This window comes from Eleutherodactylus coqui, chromosome 7 (genome assembly GCF_035609145.1).
Source record: "Eleutherodactylus coqui strain aEleCoq1 chromosome 7, aEleCoq1.hap1, whole genome shotgun sequence".
Taxonomy (NCBI): Eukaryota; Metazoa; Chordata; class Amphibia; order Anura; family Eleutherodactylidae; genus Eleutherodactylus; species Eleutherodactylus coqui.
In genome coordinates, this window is record NC_089843.1 from 198,626,574 (window position 1) to 198,641,441 (window position 14,868).

The 14,868-nt window shown below is 42.8% G+C and overlaps 1 protein-coding gene across 1 annotated transcript in view; it reads right to left on the reverse strand.

The window, feature by feature from the left end:
* The window catches only part of LMNB2 (lamin B2), a 48,480-nt gene that overhangs the window by 14,949 nt on the left and 18,663 nt on the right, over window positions 1-14,868 (reverse strand). The window contains exons 4-8 of the mRNA XM_066574237.1: window positions 14,022-14,147; window positions 13,746-13,916; window positions 11,350-11,475; window positions 10,941-11,161; window positions 7,000-7,309 (exon numbers count right to left, since the gene is read on the reverse strand). Coding sequence (XP_066430334.1) covers window positions 7,000-7,309; window positions 10,941-11,161; window positions 11,350-11,475; window positions 13,746-13,916; window positions 14,022-14,147 — 954 coding nt within the window. The remainder of the gene's footprint in view (window positions 1-6,999; window positions 7,310-10,940; window positions 11,162-11,349; window positions 11,476-13,745; window positions 13,917-14,021; window positions 14,148-14,868) is intronic.

Below are 14,868 nucleotides of genomic sequence, written 5' to 3' on the forward strand. Positions count from 1 at the left end.
AAAAATCGCCAGGCCCAGATGGAATACACCCAACGGGTTTCTGAGAGACGCCATCCTAGAAGACTGTGGAAAACAGCATAACCCCTTATTCGCATGGCATCATGAGGGGTCGAACATGTCAGACCAATTTGATCAGCTTCTATGATGAAGTAAGCTCTAGGCTGGACCTGGGAGAGTCTATTGATCTCGTATATCTGGACTTCTCTAAAGCATTTGACACCGTGTCACATAATAGGCTGACAGACAGACAGCTCGGTCTGGGTGAAAATGTGTGTATCTGGGTAAAGAACTGACTAAGTAGCTACTAAAAAGAGTTATACAGGCGGAGTGGGACACCGCCGCTATCGCTCGGCGAATACAGCTGTTCTGCATAAGCAAACAGCTGTATTGTTCTCTGCGATTACAGTCGGCGTACCACTGTAAACTACCAGCGGGACACAGGCTGTAAGAATCTTAGCGCTGCCGACTGTGATAACAGCCTGCACTGCTGATAAGAGTTCATCGCTCAATTCAAGAAAACTAGAATTGAACGATGAATGATTTGTGCACAAAAACTGCACAATGTCCGAGCATTTAGACCAAACAATTCTCGCTCAAAGGCTGGCTTTGGGCAATTTTTGAGCGAGAATCGTTGGGTCTAAATGGGTCTTTATACATAAGAATCGTTCACTTCTCGTTCAAGATTTCACGTTCCTAACGATGATCTACCAACGCGTTAGCGGCATCATAATTTGCTTGTTTGAATGAGAATCTGCTCATCTAAAATGAGCAAATACACGTAGCTCAGTAATTGGTTGAGGCATCTGTACTAGTTCTAGCAAGTATTCTGCATAGTTCTGTTAACCCCTTCCCCCCTGCAGCCAGTTTTGGCCATTCTGACCAGGCTCCATTTTTAAATTTGACATCTGTCTCTTTATGGGGTAATAACTTTAGAATGTTTTTACTCATGCAAGCGATTCTGAGAGTGTTTCATCGTGATCGTTAACCCCTTCCCGCTGCAGGACGTAAATTTACGTCCTGGCAGCAGGGTACTTCCCGCAACGGGACGTAAAAACTTACGTCCTGGGGATAGCGCGGGATCACATATGATCCCGCGCTATCCCGCAGCGGGAGCCGGCTGTCAGTCACAGGTGGTGGGGGGGGGGGGGGGGGGGGGTGTCTCGGAGATGCGCCCCCCGCTGTTAACCCTTCCCTGCCGCGCTCCCTCTGTGTCTCCGGACGGCTCTCGCGATGCTATCGCGAGAGCCCGGCTGGTTGCTATGGTAACAGGACACCGGATACCGGTGTCCTGTACTGCCATAGCCTATGATCGCTATACGGCATGGCAAGGAAGAAGCCCTGCCATGCACTATCGCAGCGATCTGAAGTGTAATAGTAAAAGTCCCTCAGAGGGACACAAGAGCTGTAAAAAAAAAAAAATAAAGTTCAAAAAATAAAAATGTAAAAAAAACCCACCTTTTTATGCTTTTTCTCATATTAGCATAAAAAAATAATGTAAAAAAATTAAAACCCCCACATTTGGTATCAACGCGTCCGTAATGACGCATACAATACATTGAACATGCTTTTTATCCTGCACGGCAAAAAGCGTAAAAAAATGCTAAAAAACTGAGGCAAAAATGCTAATTTTTAGCATTTTGCCTCCCATAAAGCGCAATAAAAAGTGATAAAAAAAACCAGATGTGCCAATAAAAAATACAGCTCGTCTCGCAAAAAATAAGCCCTCACAGAGCTCCGTACATGGAAAAATAAAAAAGTTATAGCACTTTGAATGCAGTGAGTTTAGAAGAAAAAAAAAGAATTTCCAAAAAAAGGGTTTTAATTGTGGAAAAGTGAAAAAAAAACTAAAAATAAATAATTTTGGTATCGTAATCGTAACCGTACCGGCCCGCATAAAAAAAATGTGTTGTATCATTTATGCTGCATAATTAACGCTTTTTAAAAAAAACAAAAATCTATGGCAGAATTGATGCATTTTCTCTCTCTGCGGTCATAAAACAAATAAAAGTTTTACAATGTAGTCTATGTACCCAAAAATGGTACCAAAAAAAAATCTGCAGTTCACCACGCAAAAAACAAGCCCTTATACAGCCGCGTCAACGGAAAAATAAAAAAAAGTTATGGCTTTTGAAAAATGGAGATGGAAAAATACCAAAAATCGCTTGGTCCTCAATGCCAAAATAGGCCATGTCATTAAGGTGTTAATTGTGGTTGATAATTTCTGTATTAATATAAAAAGGAAAGAAAAAAAAACATTTTTACTCATGTAAAATCTTATTTACTGGCTTTGCCTGACACATGCACGATAAGTTGAACTTTTGTAAGCGTCCTTTTACTCGAGTATAAGCCGACTTTGTCAGCATTTTTTATGCTGAACAAGCCCCCTGAGCTTATACTCGAGTGAGGGTCCCGCGCATCAATGCTTTCAATGGGGCTGCGGCTGCTGGACCCCATTAAATATAAGCCCTTCCCTGAAAATCATCCCTAGCTGTAGTTAAAAAAAAAAAAAAAAAAGTCTATACTTACCTCTCCGCCGCTGCCAGCACTCAGGTGTGTCTAGCCTGCCACTGAAAGGGCTGCTTCGGATTGGCTGAGCACTCAGCCAATCACAGGCAGCGCTCAGCCATTCATAGAATGGCCGAGCGCTGCCTGTGATTGGCTGAGCACTGCGACCAATCACAGGCAGCGCTCAGCTATCATTCAACAAATAGCTAATCACAGGCAGTGCTCAGCTGAGTGCTCAGCCAATCAGACACAGCCTTTTCAGCAGACGGGGGATTTTAAATCCCCGCCTGCTGAAAAATACTTCATTACAGTGACGGGATGACAAGCGGCCAGACACCTGAGCCCCGGCAGCGGCGGACAGGTTAGTATATATTTTTTACTACAGCTAGGGATGATTTTCAGGGAAGGGCTAATATATAAAGCGCTTCCCCGAAAATCACTGCGGGGGGTGCTAACATCCTAGTGTCGTCAATGGGGCCACCAGCTGCGGCATCCCCATTGAAATCAATGGGATGAGCTTCACGATCCCCTGCCGCAGTTATGGCAGGGAATTCTTTGCTCCCCGTGGGGAGTCCCTTTGTTACTTAACACTGACAGTGCTGTCAGTGTGCAGTGATAATGAGACTCCCTGCGGGGAATATTCCCATGTATGCAGTACCAGTAGCTGCTGCATTTCCCACCCATGGCTTATACACAAATCACTAAGTTTTCCCAATTTTTTGTTGTAAATTTAGGTGATTTGGCTTATATTTGGGGTGGCTTATACTTGAATATATATGGTACTTATTTTGAATGTCAGAAATCTTTTAAAAAATTGCCCCTATAATTAAGGAATATTCCAAAATTAAAGAACATTTTAAGGTCTGCTAACCTTTTAGGCATTTTACAGGAACTAAAGCAAAGTGGAGGACACTTTTTTTTTTGCATATTTTGTATTTTAATTTTCTGTAATGTAGCAGATAAACAAAACTCCATATTATAGATTTTTGGGCCTTCCTTTTATTAGGACATTTTCCAGACATCATTTCAGATTTGCAGAGGTATTGAGGTTCCAAAAGAGAACACCCCTCAAAAGACTCCATGAATTCTGAATTCCTTAGGGGCGAGATTTAGAGTTTAGCTTTTAGAAGGATTTTTTGTTTAATTTGTAATTGTTTAGACTGAAAATCTTTCATTTTCAAAGAGTAATGTAAGAAAAATCACTCAATTTGTTCCCCAATTTCTCATAAGTACAAAAAGGTCTCAAATGTGGATAAAAAACAGAAGTTTGGATGCACGGCAGGGTTCAGAAGGAAGTGGTTTTGCTTTAATATTTGGATGGCATGCCACAATAGCGGAGCCCTTTGTACGCAGTACAGCGATACCCCCCTAATTTCAAAGGTTATAAGTAGTAGTTTTGTTTAGGGGTCTGGATTTGTAATGTTAATTTATAAATGTAGGGGTCTATGTAAGATAAGGGAAGTCAAGAAAAAAAAAAAAAAAATTATATATATTTTCCATAATTCCATTTCATTTTTACTGCATTCACTGTGCGGTATAAATTAGCTGTTATTATACCGCATGTGAGTACAATTACGATACCACATTTATACGGTTTGTCAATTTTTCCCCAAAAGAATTATGGCTCTAGGAGTAGGGAGAGGCGAAATGTATTTTATTTGGCCATCTTCGTCACTTTGTGAGGACTTGTTTTTAGCAGAAATGTCCACAAGTGGATTTGATTTGCGGAATTCAAGCTGCCCATAGGGAAGCATGGGCGTCTGCACCAGAATTAAATAAAAGCATGTAGATTTGTTTTGTGGATCTTTGGGTCCAGAAAACAAAATCGCAGTATGCTTCATTTTAGTGCGGATTCTGTGCAGACGACTTCATTGAAGTCAAATGGAAGCCATACGATTCGCAGCCCATCTGCAGCCGACACTGCGGAAAAATAGGAGTTAAAAGCAAAAAACAAACCAAGAAAAAAAAAACGGTACCGCATGTGTGCTGGGCGACACTTCAGCAGTACAAAAGAAAAATAAAGAAGACTTGGACAGGTATGCAGAGTCTGTTTCCGCTGCTGGCTCCCACATGCGGAATCCAACCTGCGAGTGCAGACATATTTGAGGATTGCTTTTTTGCGTTTCCAAGAAACAAGCTGTTAAAAAAAACCCGCAAATCTGACTTTAATTCTTTAAGTCGTTCACCGTGCAGTATATGTGAAAAACAGAAAATAAGTAAATCCAATCATGAGCACCTCAAAGATAATTGTTCACTGTAAAAACGCACGGCCAGCGATTGAACGAACGAGAATTTGTTGTTCATTTTAGGTCAACATAAAAATCATTGTTCAGTCATTCGCAAGTTGTGTGTAAAGAGCGATGGCTCAGCCGTTGACATTCACTGGTATTTACTGAATGACCAACAATCAAGTGAGTAACTAAAACAAAACAAAAAAAAAACGTACATACTTGTGTGTGCAAACTGACAGCATTTTAAAAAGGAAACGACTGTCATTGTTTGCTCATTTAAACAATTTCACTCCAGATAAAAAGGACCCCAAGGCCCAGCTGCCTGGTAACCATCAGAACCCATTACCCGATTGCAGGGGTGCTCCCTCCCTCTCCAAACACCATAGATGCAGCATCAGTTGAGTGAAATCACTGGCATTACGGCTATGCTTAATCATGACGGCTGCAGTGGGACCCCAACTGTGAGAAACCGCTGCGATTCCACTCAGATTACATGGGAATCAGCTTTCATACAGGAACTAGTTGTGTGCTGCACTGTACAGGTCAGGAAGCGGTAACTTAGGATAGGAACTATGAACGATACTAACTGGGCACCCTATAGGTTCCTTGGCAACTGTACTGCCCAGTGTGCGTTTCTTCAACCCTGATGGAACATCATTGGGCAGCAGAGTATGCCTGGAAGGACACTTTTAGAAGGAAATCCATGACACTAATGTAAACAGCAACTTAAATAGGGAATATCCACGTAAGTATCTAAGTCCTCAGCTTTTCAAATTAATATATGAAAGTCAGCTTTAAAAGCTAATTAAAAAGGGATCTCGCACAAAAAAAAAAAACAAAAAAAAAAAACCCACACCATTTCTCGTTAAATTCAGTCTAAAATTATAAATGTATACTTATACTTCTTGAAAAACAATGTCTATATCCCCAGATATTACAGCACTGTTAGAATAGCGCCACCTGCTGTTTATATTCTGTGTCCACCTCAGTAATTGCTCCACTGCTCAGTCTTGCATCTTTCTCTGCTCTGCCGGGTATGTGCTGTGAAGTTTCTGCATCTTCTCTGATGTCAGAAGAGATGATGAGCAAGTGATGAGTGAAAAAGTGCTACTGCAGAGAAGCAAAAAAGTACCGCCTGGGAACATTTAGGAGGTGGATCAGACACAGAACGGCTCCTCTAGGAAAACAGCAGGTGGCGCTTTTCTAACAGACATAGAATATCTGGGGATCTACATTTAAAAAAAAAAAAAAAAAAAAAAGTGTAAATACAAATTTATAATTATGAGTTAGATTTAACTATACAGAATACATTTTTTGTGGGACAACCCCTTTAAGGCTGCTGTACCGTGTAATCTCAGGACAAGACTGCTCTGATTTCTCCCACTTTTATAATGTGGTATGATGCACAAAAACTGAACCAAGTAGGTCACTCATATTGTAGCTATCTGATTAAGAAGTGATCTGACTAGCTGCTACAAGCACAAGTTTTATTGCACAGGACAGGGCTCACTCACTTTGCTCCATATACTAGATCTATCCACCATAGGCTTGCATTGGGGCAAACAAACGTGCTTCTTTACATATGTTACAATAACTGCAGCATGCAGTGAATACAAATTATACGTGTATTTGTGCAAGAGGGAAGGAGAAATCTCCTGCATCGTGTGGTGCAAATTTTTTTTTGGACGCATATACATGCAATGATCAAAAAAGCTGAAAACATGAGAAATAAATAAATAAATCTTGGCATTTGTATAGGGCCAACTTAGTACGCAGCGCTTTCAGGTAATTACTACTTATTACCCCCCAACCAAGCTGGGTTCTCATTTTACCGACCTCGGAAGGATGGAAGGCTGAGTCAACCTTGAGCCGGCTACCTGAATCATCCGGGGATTGAACTTGCAACCTTCAGGTCGTAGGCGAGAGCTTACACTCTGCACCACACGAGGTTCATGAGAAGAACACGTATATCGGTTGCATCAATACGCTGCATACTACGCGACCGAAATACGATACACTCATGTGAGTGAGCCCTTAGGATGTGCAGAGCTGAGGCAATATGGTCCACTACATGAGACAGAGCAGGTGTTACACAATTGCTGGTTCTATTCGGTTAGTAGCATGTAATACTACCTATTCACCAGCAGAGGCTGAGCACCTCAGTAACTGGACCTGCACTGGTGGTCCCTTGGATATTTACTGACATACAAACAATGCAACAATGTGAACACAGCTGAAGTGTGCAGAAAAGTAATTTAAATACCTCATCAGAATTATTTTTCAGATGAACGAACTTCCCCTCCTGGTCCGCCTCCTCCACAGTGATGCTACCAGTTGCAGTGGACTGTTGTGCCATATGAAACTTGCTACTGCTGCTTCGTTCTCCAGCGCTGCTTGATGCATGAGGCAGTCTAACCCAGCTAGCAGAGGACTGAATATTGCTGACTTCCTCGGCTTCTCCGGCATCCATGCGCTTTCTTTTGTTGCGAGACTGCCGGGCTGTAGAGGAGCTGCTACTTGAGGTGGCTCGAGATACGGTGACACGAGACTGTGAACTTGGCGACAACTTCAACCTTTAAAATGATTTAATATAAATTATTAAAAGGAAAATTAGAAATTTTTTTCTTCACATCTAAATGAGCTAAACAAACTTCGAAGACAAACCATATTCCTATAGCGGTGGGGGGGGGGGGGGGGGGTCATCATCGTTTCTATACCATTTTAAGATGGCCACAGACTTAACAATTTGAAGGAGTATTCCCATTTCACCACGTTCTGGCAGATTATGGTAGGCCATCACTGGCTGATAGGTAAAGGCCTGACTTTCGGCCCCCCAACATCTTCAAGAACCGGTCACTTCCTCACGTTCGTTCCCCACACTCAGCATGAAAATCTGAGTTTTCAGATTGCTGTGTGCGTTCCCATAGACTTGTGTGAGGTAGAGCGCACACACGACAATCTGAAAAGAGATTATCGTACGGAATGCAATCTTCAGCGGGTAACAGTGCAGGAACAGAGGAGCAAGAGTATAATAAAATACATCTGCCAATCACCTGTCACTTCCCCTAACTTAGTTTATGGTGCTGTAGGGAGGCGACGAGTTCCCTTTAAGTAATTGAGAAGTTAAAATTTGGAGGTCACCTCTGACTCCGATACATGGACCAAAGTGGTGAAGTGAAAGATTTTATTCCTCGTGGCACCAAACTGGCGCCTTCATCAGGTTGGATTTCTCGATTACCTGGTTGACTGATGTATATTTGTCTATCAAGACAGACAAACATTCACAACCATGAATAGTTTAAAAGACTTCTCCAGGACTCCTATAAAAAAGGCCCCCTTAATTAATGGCGGAGAATGGTACTACATAAACTATGCGTTACCTCCAGGTTACATATCCCCCCCACCTGCGCTATCTGGCACTCTGCTCCTGCAGCAGTCATTTGGTGTTCACGAGACTGCTGCAGTCACCAACCTGCCATCAATACACAGCTGACTGAAGTCCATGATGGGCTGCAGAGGCGACATTAACATGTGCATCTCCCTTTCATCTGTACGCGAGGTTTGTGCGCAGAAAGTCAAGCTACTGTTTCGTGCTGATTTTGCGGGAAAACAGCACTGGAACGAGGGACAGAGTAAGATACATAAAAGCTGATGCCGGTGTCCCTTAGCTCAAACACAACTAATATGAACTAGTGGTTTCTTCAAATTCAACACAAAATGCCTTTTTAAGGGTATGTATCCACGTGGCAAACTTTCCACAGTGGTGGTGAAAGGGGTAGGGGAGGGTCGGTACCAGGAATCCCAGCTGATCAGCTGACTGAAGGGGCTGCAGAGCTTGTGAAGAGGTTTACATCTAAGCAGGATTGTGTTCTTACTTAAAACACTGCAATATTTATATTGCCCCCTTCTGAGGACATCACGCTTATCCCATTAAAACAATTCGACAAGCCTGTAGTACCGATGGCTACAATACACCGTTTTGAGTAACACCGAAGAGGCTAAAGCGCTCACAATCCCTTCAGTCAGCTGCTCGGCAGCGATCCTGACCCCCACCCATATTAGATATTTATCAGGCATCCTGAGGACAGGCCACTAAAGGGAACCTGTCAGCTTGAAAGGATTCACATTTTGGGCTTCGTGGTCCAGTGGGCGGAGCTATTCGTAATTGACAGCTGTGTATAATTAACAGTTAGCGATTGTGCATACAAAAGTGACAGGACCGCCCATTGGACCACCAAACACAACATGTGCAGGGAGTTAACTCAATAAATTACATCGGGTGCACTCCTCGCTCTAGTATCTAACAGCGGGGATGGTGACTCCTGCGCAGTGGTTGTGCACACACGCCGGAGTTGGCGGACTTTGAGGTTTACTGCTCATCAGGTGTCTCTCTTCATTGGTGATTGATTCCAGCTGCCACCGGACTCTTGGCCCCTCTGGATAGGTTGGCGTCTTTATGTAGGTGGGTGTATTGTTCAATATCGGTATAGGATTGGTGGAGGTTTGCAATATAAGTGGTGGTAATCAGTCTGTAAGGTTTATGCTTGACAAAGACCAGGTTGACGGTTGAAACATCGCAGTGCTGCGGAGCCTGTGCTCGGAATAAAACACTTCGATCTGATGATACTTGTGTGAGTATATACTGAATTGAATCCCTCAACTGCTGCTCTGCCATTATACTATATGATCAATAATTACAAGTTATATTGAATCTTTTCCAACAAAAGTATATATCAACCTGCTCAGCTCCTCCTGCTCTACAACATGCCGCTTGTAGAATGGACTGCATTTTAATGCGACAGCTTCCCTTTAACTTATAACTGCTGGAAAACCTCTTTAAGAGAACAGATCATTGCACAGACAATGAAAAGGATGACAAAAGATAGCAAAGGCACTGAACTGTATCTCCTAGAACAGGGGTGTCCAACTAATTCTTCCTGAGGGCCTTATGGCTTTCAACACAGATACATATGTAGAACAGCCTCCAACATTGGAGCGCTGTCCTGCATACAGTATAGAAATATGTCGGCCGACATTGGAGCTATGCAGGGAAATCTTGATGTCGGCCGACACTGGATTAGAAAAAGGGTTAAAGAGCACTGGCTACCCTACCTGGATATGGCAGAAAGACCACACGATCACCAGCAGATTCCAGAGGCAGCAGGTGGTTAAAAACCCTGAAGTGGCTGCAAAAGACCTGCCGTAGTAGCAGGCACAGAGGTTTCTGTTTGCACAGTAAGACATACTAAAGGCTGACGGTCTTCATCACTGAACCCCAAGTCATACACCTCTACCGAACCAAAAGTGCTCCAATCCGTTGTAAGCGACAAAAGCCACAGAAGATTTAAAATTCTGTTCTGTGGAGCAATGAAACAAAACTGGAGCTTTTTATTGAATCTGCAGAACTCACTTGTTAGATAAGTTATGTTGAGCTATTTAAAAATGGTTATTTATTTGCAAAGAGCTGAAAAATGTAAATGAGGCAAATAAACGTAAGTTGCAATGGGGGTTGAATAATTTTGATTGCAACTGTAGGAAATCTGTGGAAAAATTGGCATGTCAACCAGCAGATGTTCGTTGTGGAGTTTTCCACTGTATGTGAAAGTACCCTTAAGCCGCCTTCACACAGGAAGTAAATGCTGCAGAATTTACGCTAGTGGAAATTCCACATTTCTGGTACAAGCCACGCAGGAGGGATTTTTCTTTGACAAATAAGACCCTGCGGATTCTAAAGCTGCAATGTCTATTTCTGCTATAGAATGATGCTGCTGTATTCAGGCCTTGTGATACAGTGGTTGAATTCCACAATTACAAAGGCAACCAAACCTGCGCCATTTAAGTGTGGATTTGGCCACTGCAGATATTCCATAGTAAAATGCCGGCAGTGATTCCACGCTGTGAGAAGGCGCCTTATGCGGGTTTTGTTTCTGCACGTGTAACAGACCTTCCTATTAAATTTATATTTAGGTACCAGAAGGAGTCACTTGGGACAAACATGTCCACGTAAACGCAGCACGTGATTTTGTTAAAGAAATATGCCCATCAAAAAATGACAAGCAATTGCAGTACGTATCAGTAAGTGGCATCATTAACTTATTTCACGGATTGAACCCCATTCATTGGAAACTGGCAAACCCATTTTACAAGTTTTTGACCATTTAAGATAAAGATCCATGCAATAGCAAGTCAAGCATCCATTACTACCTCTCCTCTTCTCCTTCCAACAATTTGCGGTACGCACTGATCTCCATATCAAGGGCATATTTCACATCCAGCAATTCTTGATATTCTGTCAACTGTCTCTGTATATGGTCTCTCATGGCTGCCAGTTCTTTCTCCTTGTGGTCCAGAAGTTTGCGGTATTTGTCGCGATCATTGGCCAGCATCTCCTCTAACTCGCGGACGCGATCTTCTGATGCATTTAACTGAAATGCAAAACAAAAGCAAAACATTTTTTTTAGAACTGTAACCCCGAAAAGATCTTGTTGTGGAAGCATTCACCTACATAAATAGCCAACAGTTCCTTGTTGTCAAAGATATCTGTTAAACGTAAACACTGCAGAAAGATAAACCGCAATACCCCCACAGAAGGAGGACTTGTCAAATAACGTACCTGCTTCTGCAGACCTGAAAGTTGGTAACTGAGCGCCTCCACCCTCATTCGGGCTTCACTCAGCTCTTCACGGACGGCGTCTGCAGCCTGGTCATTGTGATCAGAGGAACGCCTGATGTTGTCCAACTATAAAAAAAAAAGATTTTTTTTTTTAATTAAAAAAAAACAAACAAAAAAAAAACTAATCGTCTTTAAAAGTTCAGTGTTAAAACCATTAGGTGCATTGATAAATGATAACATCTGAGATTCAAAATGAGGTCTCCGATGATAGCAAATGACCTGAATATTTATCATTAATTCCATGATTGGAGGAGAAAAAAAAAACTGACTAAGGAAGAGTAGAGGGGGATAATGACCTCACGTGATCTAGACTCTATGCTTCCCTTAATACATCACAGAATTGTGTTTGTCTTGTTTGCTGCTGCATCATATTGTTGACTCACGTTCAGTCTATGATCTATTAGTATACCCAAGTCTTTTTCAGATGTGCTGCTACTTAGCCCAATTCCTCCCATTCTATGAGTGATTACAATATCAGAGCAAAATCATTTATTGTGGCGTACCGACCCCTTGTAGGGAGACTAGTACCCTGTTGCACTGCCTCTAGCTTGGCTACAAGATGTGATACAAACAGGAATGGAGGCTCTAGTACCCTGTTGTGCGGATTCTAGCTTGGATACAAGATGTGGTACGGGCAGGCATGGAGGCATACAGGTTCTGTATGGTATACTGCGGCATATACATAGTATGTTAGGCTGAATGAAAACAATGTCCATCCAGCCTGTTTCAACCCCCCCCACCCTTGTTGGTTCAGAGTAAGGCAAATAAGAAATAGTTGTCTAGCTATCACATCACTTAGTTCCCTTAGAACCCTTGGGTGTATTCCACTTGGGTCTGGCAATTTATAAATTTTAATCCTCTTTAGGCTTCTTTCCCACAAGCGTGTATCAGCCATCCGTTTTTACGGCCGGCTATGTTGGGACAGCATGGGTCCCAGCGCATGTGTGCCGATATATCAGCCAGCCGTGAAAATGGTTTTGCACTTTCCCCTGTGTTAGGCTTGCAATATTTAGAATATGAAGAATAGTTTAGGGTTATTTTTGCTCTCTTTGGTGATCAGTCTCTCTGCCTCCTCCTTTTTTTTTTTGATCTCTTCTTAACATATTTCGTTTTTCCTGTAGGATTTTAATGCTTCTTTGCTGCCTTCTTGTTTTAGTAGTTCAAACGCCTTCTTATTTTCGCTCATTGCCCCCTATACAGTCTTGTTGAACCACATTGGTTTCCTTCTACTTGTAGCTCTTATTTTAAAAACGGTATGAACTGCTCATATGAGGTCATTAGGAGGTTTTAAAACTTTTCCCATTTATCCTCTGTACTGATATTTTTGAGGATGTTGTCCCAGTTAATGTTACCGATAGTAGTTCTGAGCTGATCAAATTTTGCTTTCCTAAAGTTTAGTTCATTTGTGGCTCCCTGATAAGGTTTCTTAATGAACGACAGCTGGAAATTAATTATATTGTGGTCACGGTTTCCCAAGTGTCCCTCAACCTGTACCCTCGTTATTCGGTACGGTTTGTTAGTTAGTACTTAGTCCAGGGTGGCCCTCCCTCTAGTTGGCTCCCGCGCAAGTTGGGAAAGGTAGTTATCTTAATTGTTCTCAAGAACTTATCACCCCTGTGAGATTTGCAGGTTTTGTCTTCCCATATTATATCCGGATAATTAAAGTTCCCCATAATTTCCTTATTGCGGTTTGACACTTCCACATATCGCTCCACATTTGCTCTAACAGCCTCTAGATTGTGCAAACCCGTAGGCTGTGCAAGTTGGCGTCCCAGAAGGTTCCATACACGTTCTGTCGTCAATAAATCTGGTGACCGGGAAGCCACAGAAGTGTGACAATGTTGTGGAGGCTCCTTAGACCCCCTTGTGTGTGCGGCCGAATATTATCCTGCTATAAAATACCTCTTGAAAGCCGCCATGAGAGGACCACGTGTGGCTGCAGGATGTCCTCAAAATATTGCTGAGCTGTCATTGTCACTCGTACCACCACTAGAGGGGATCAACTGTCGTACGTGATGCCCCCCTCTGCCCCCGACAGATACAGGGGCCTATAACGATAGCGCCACCTGTCTAAGGACAGTGAAACAGGGTATTTATTAAGTGAAATCTCTTCTCTGCGTCGTAGAGGCGTCTAGTGGTCAACAAGCTCCCCACAAGTGAAAGAAGAGATCACGACACACAAGGGGCCTCCGAGTCTTTTCTATAAAAGTGTAGCTTTAGTACTCTGACTCAGTTTTGTGAAGCGATAGGTTCCTTTTAAAAGGAACTTTAGAAACTAAGAAAAAAAAAAAAAGTTACTTCTGTGCATACAAACATCAAGAGAGACAATCCATCACCTTTGCCTGGTAAGTCTGCTCCATCTCTTCCTTGTAGAGTCTAACTTGCTCATCATGCTGGTTCCTCAGCTCATCCAGAGCTTGTGCCAACTTGGATTCATATTCATACTTTTGGCCTCTATCTATTTCTACTAGACTGCGCTCGTGACGTTTCCAGGTCTCTTTGGACTCCTGTAGGTTTCAATACAAATAAAGTTGGAATACGGATGTCAGGAACAGTTTTTGAGCTGCATACATTTTGTGTGCGAATATGGTTATTAAACCCAATTACTACACCTCTTCATATACACTCTTTCTGAAGTCCAGCTCCTCCTGCAGACTCTGACAACGGTTCTCGAAGTCCACGCGCATCAAGGTCTCACTTTCCAGCTGTCTCTTGGCCACAGAGTGAGCGTCTTCAGCCTGGGAAGAGAACACCACACATTAAAAGGGTTCTTTACGAATGGAAATGTTGAAATCTAGGGGAAGCGGAGCGGGGGGGGGGGGGGGGGGTACATCTAGTTAGCTGCAACCTGTAACTTATCTGGACCTTGTACTTTGACGGGCAGCCACTGATTCGCCACTGTGTTTACATACATCACTTACACAGTAAACACAGCAGCAGACTAACCTACAACATCCAGCATGCATAGAGCTCATCGGCCAGTGTTGTAGCTCCGCCCACAGCTCACAGGGCCTGCAACTTACTAGCACCAACCTCACTGCTAGCACCAGAGAAAGCCGCTGCAGCACACCGGTAGGACTGTCCAGCACTCTAATGAACAACGCAGCGCAGTGCTTCCCTCCTCCCAACATGCACTGCTCACAGGATGTTGAAGGCTATAGACAGGGAAGGAGGTAGCAAATGTGGACATGTCGTCATGTGACCCTCTGCCAGAAAAATATCTCTGGTTCTTATCACCACGAGAAAATTAAGAAAGTAGATAGACGAGGTACAGTGAGCCCATTAGAAAATGACTTCTTCAGAACCTAATGCACAGTAATGAGGGGCAAAACCCCCGAAACAGCTGTCTGTGTATGGTTTTCTGGCTTGGTTTTCAATTCCCAATCATTGTTTTAAAGACTTGTTTAAAGGGTCGGACATTGATTTGCAGGAATGCTGTCATCCAATAGGTGGCGCTGC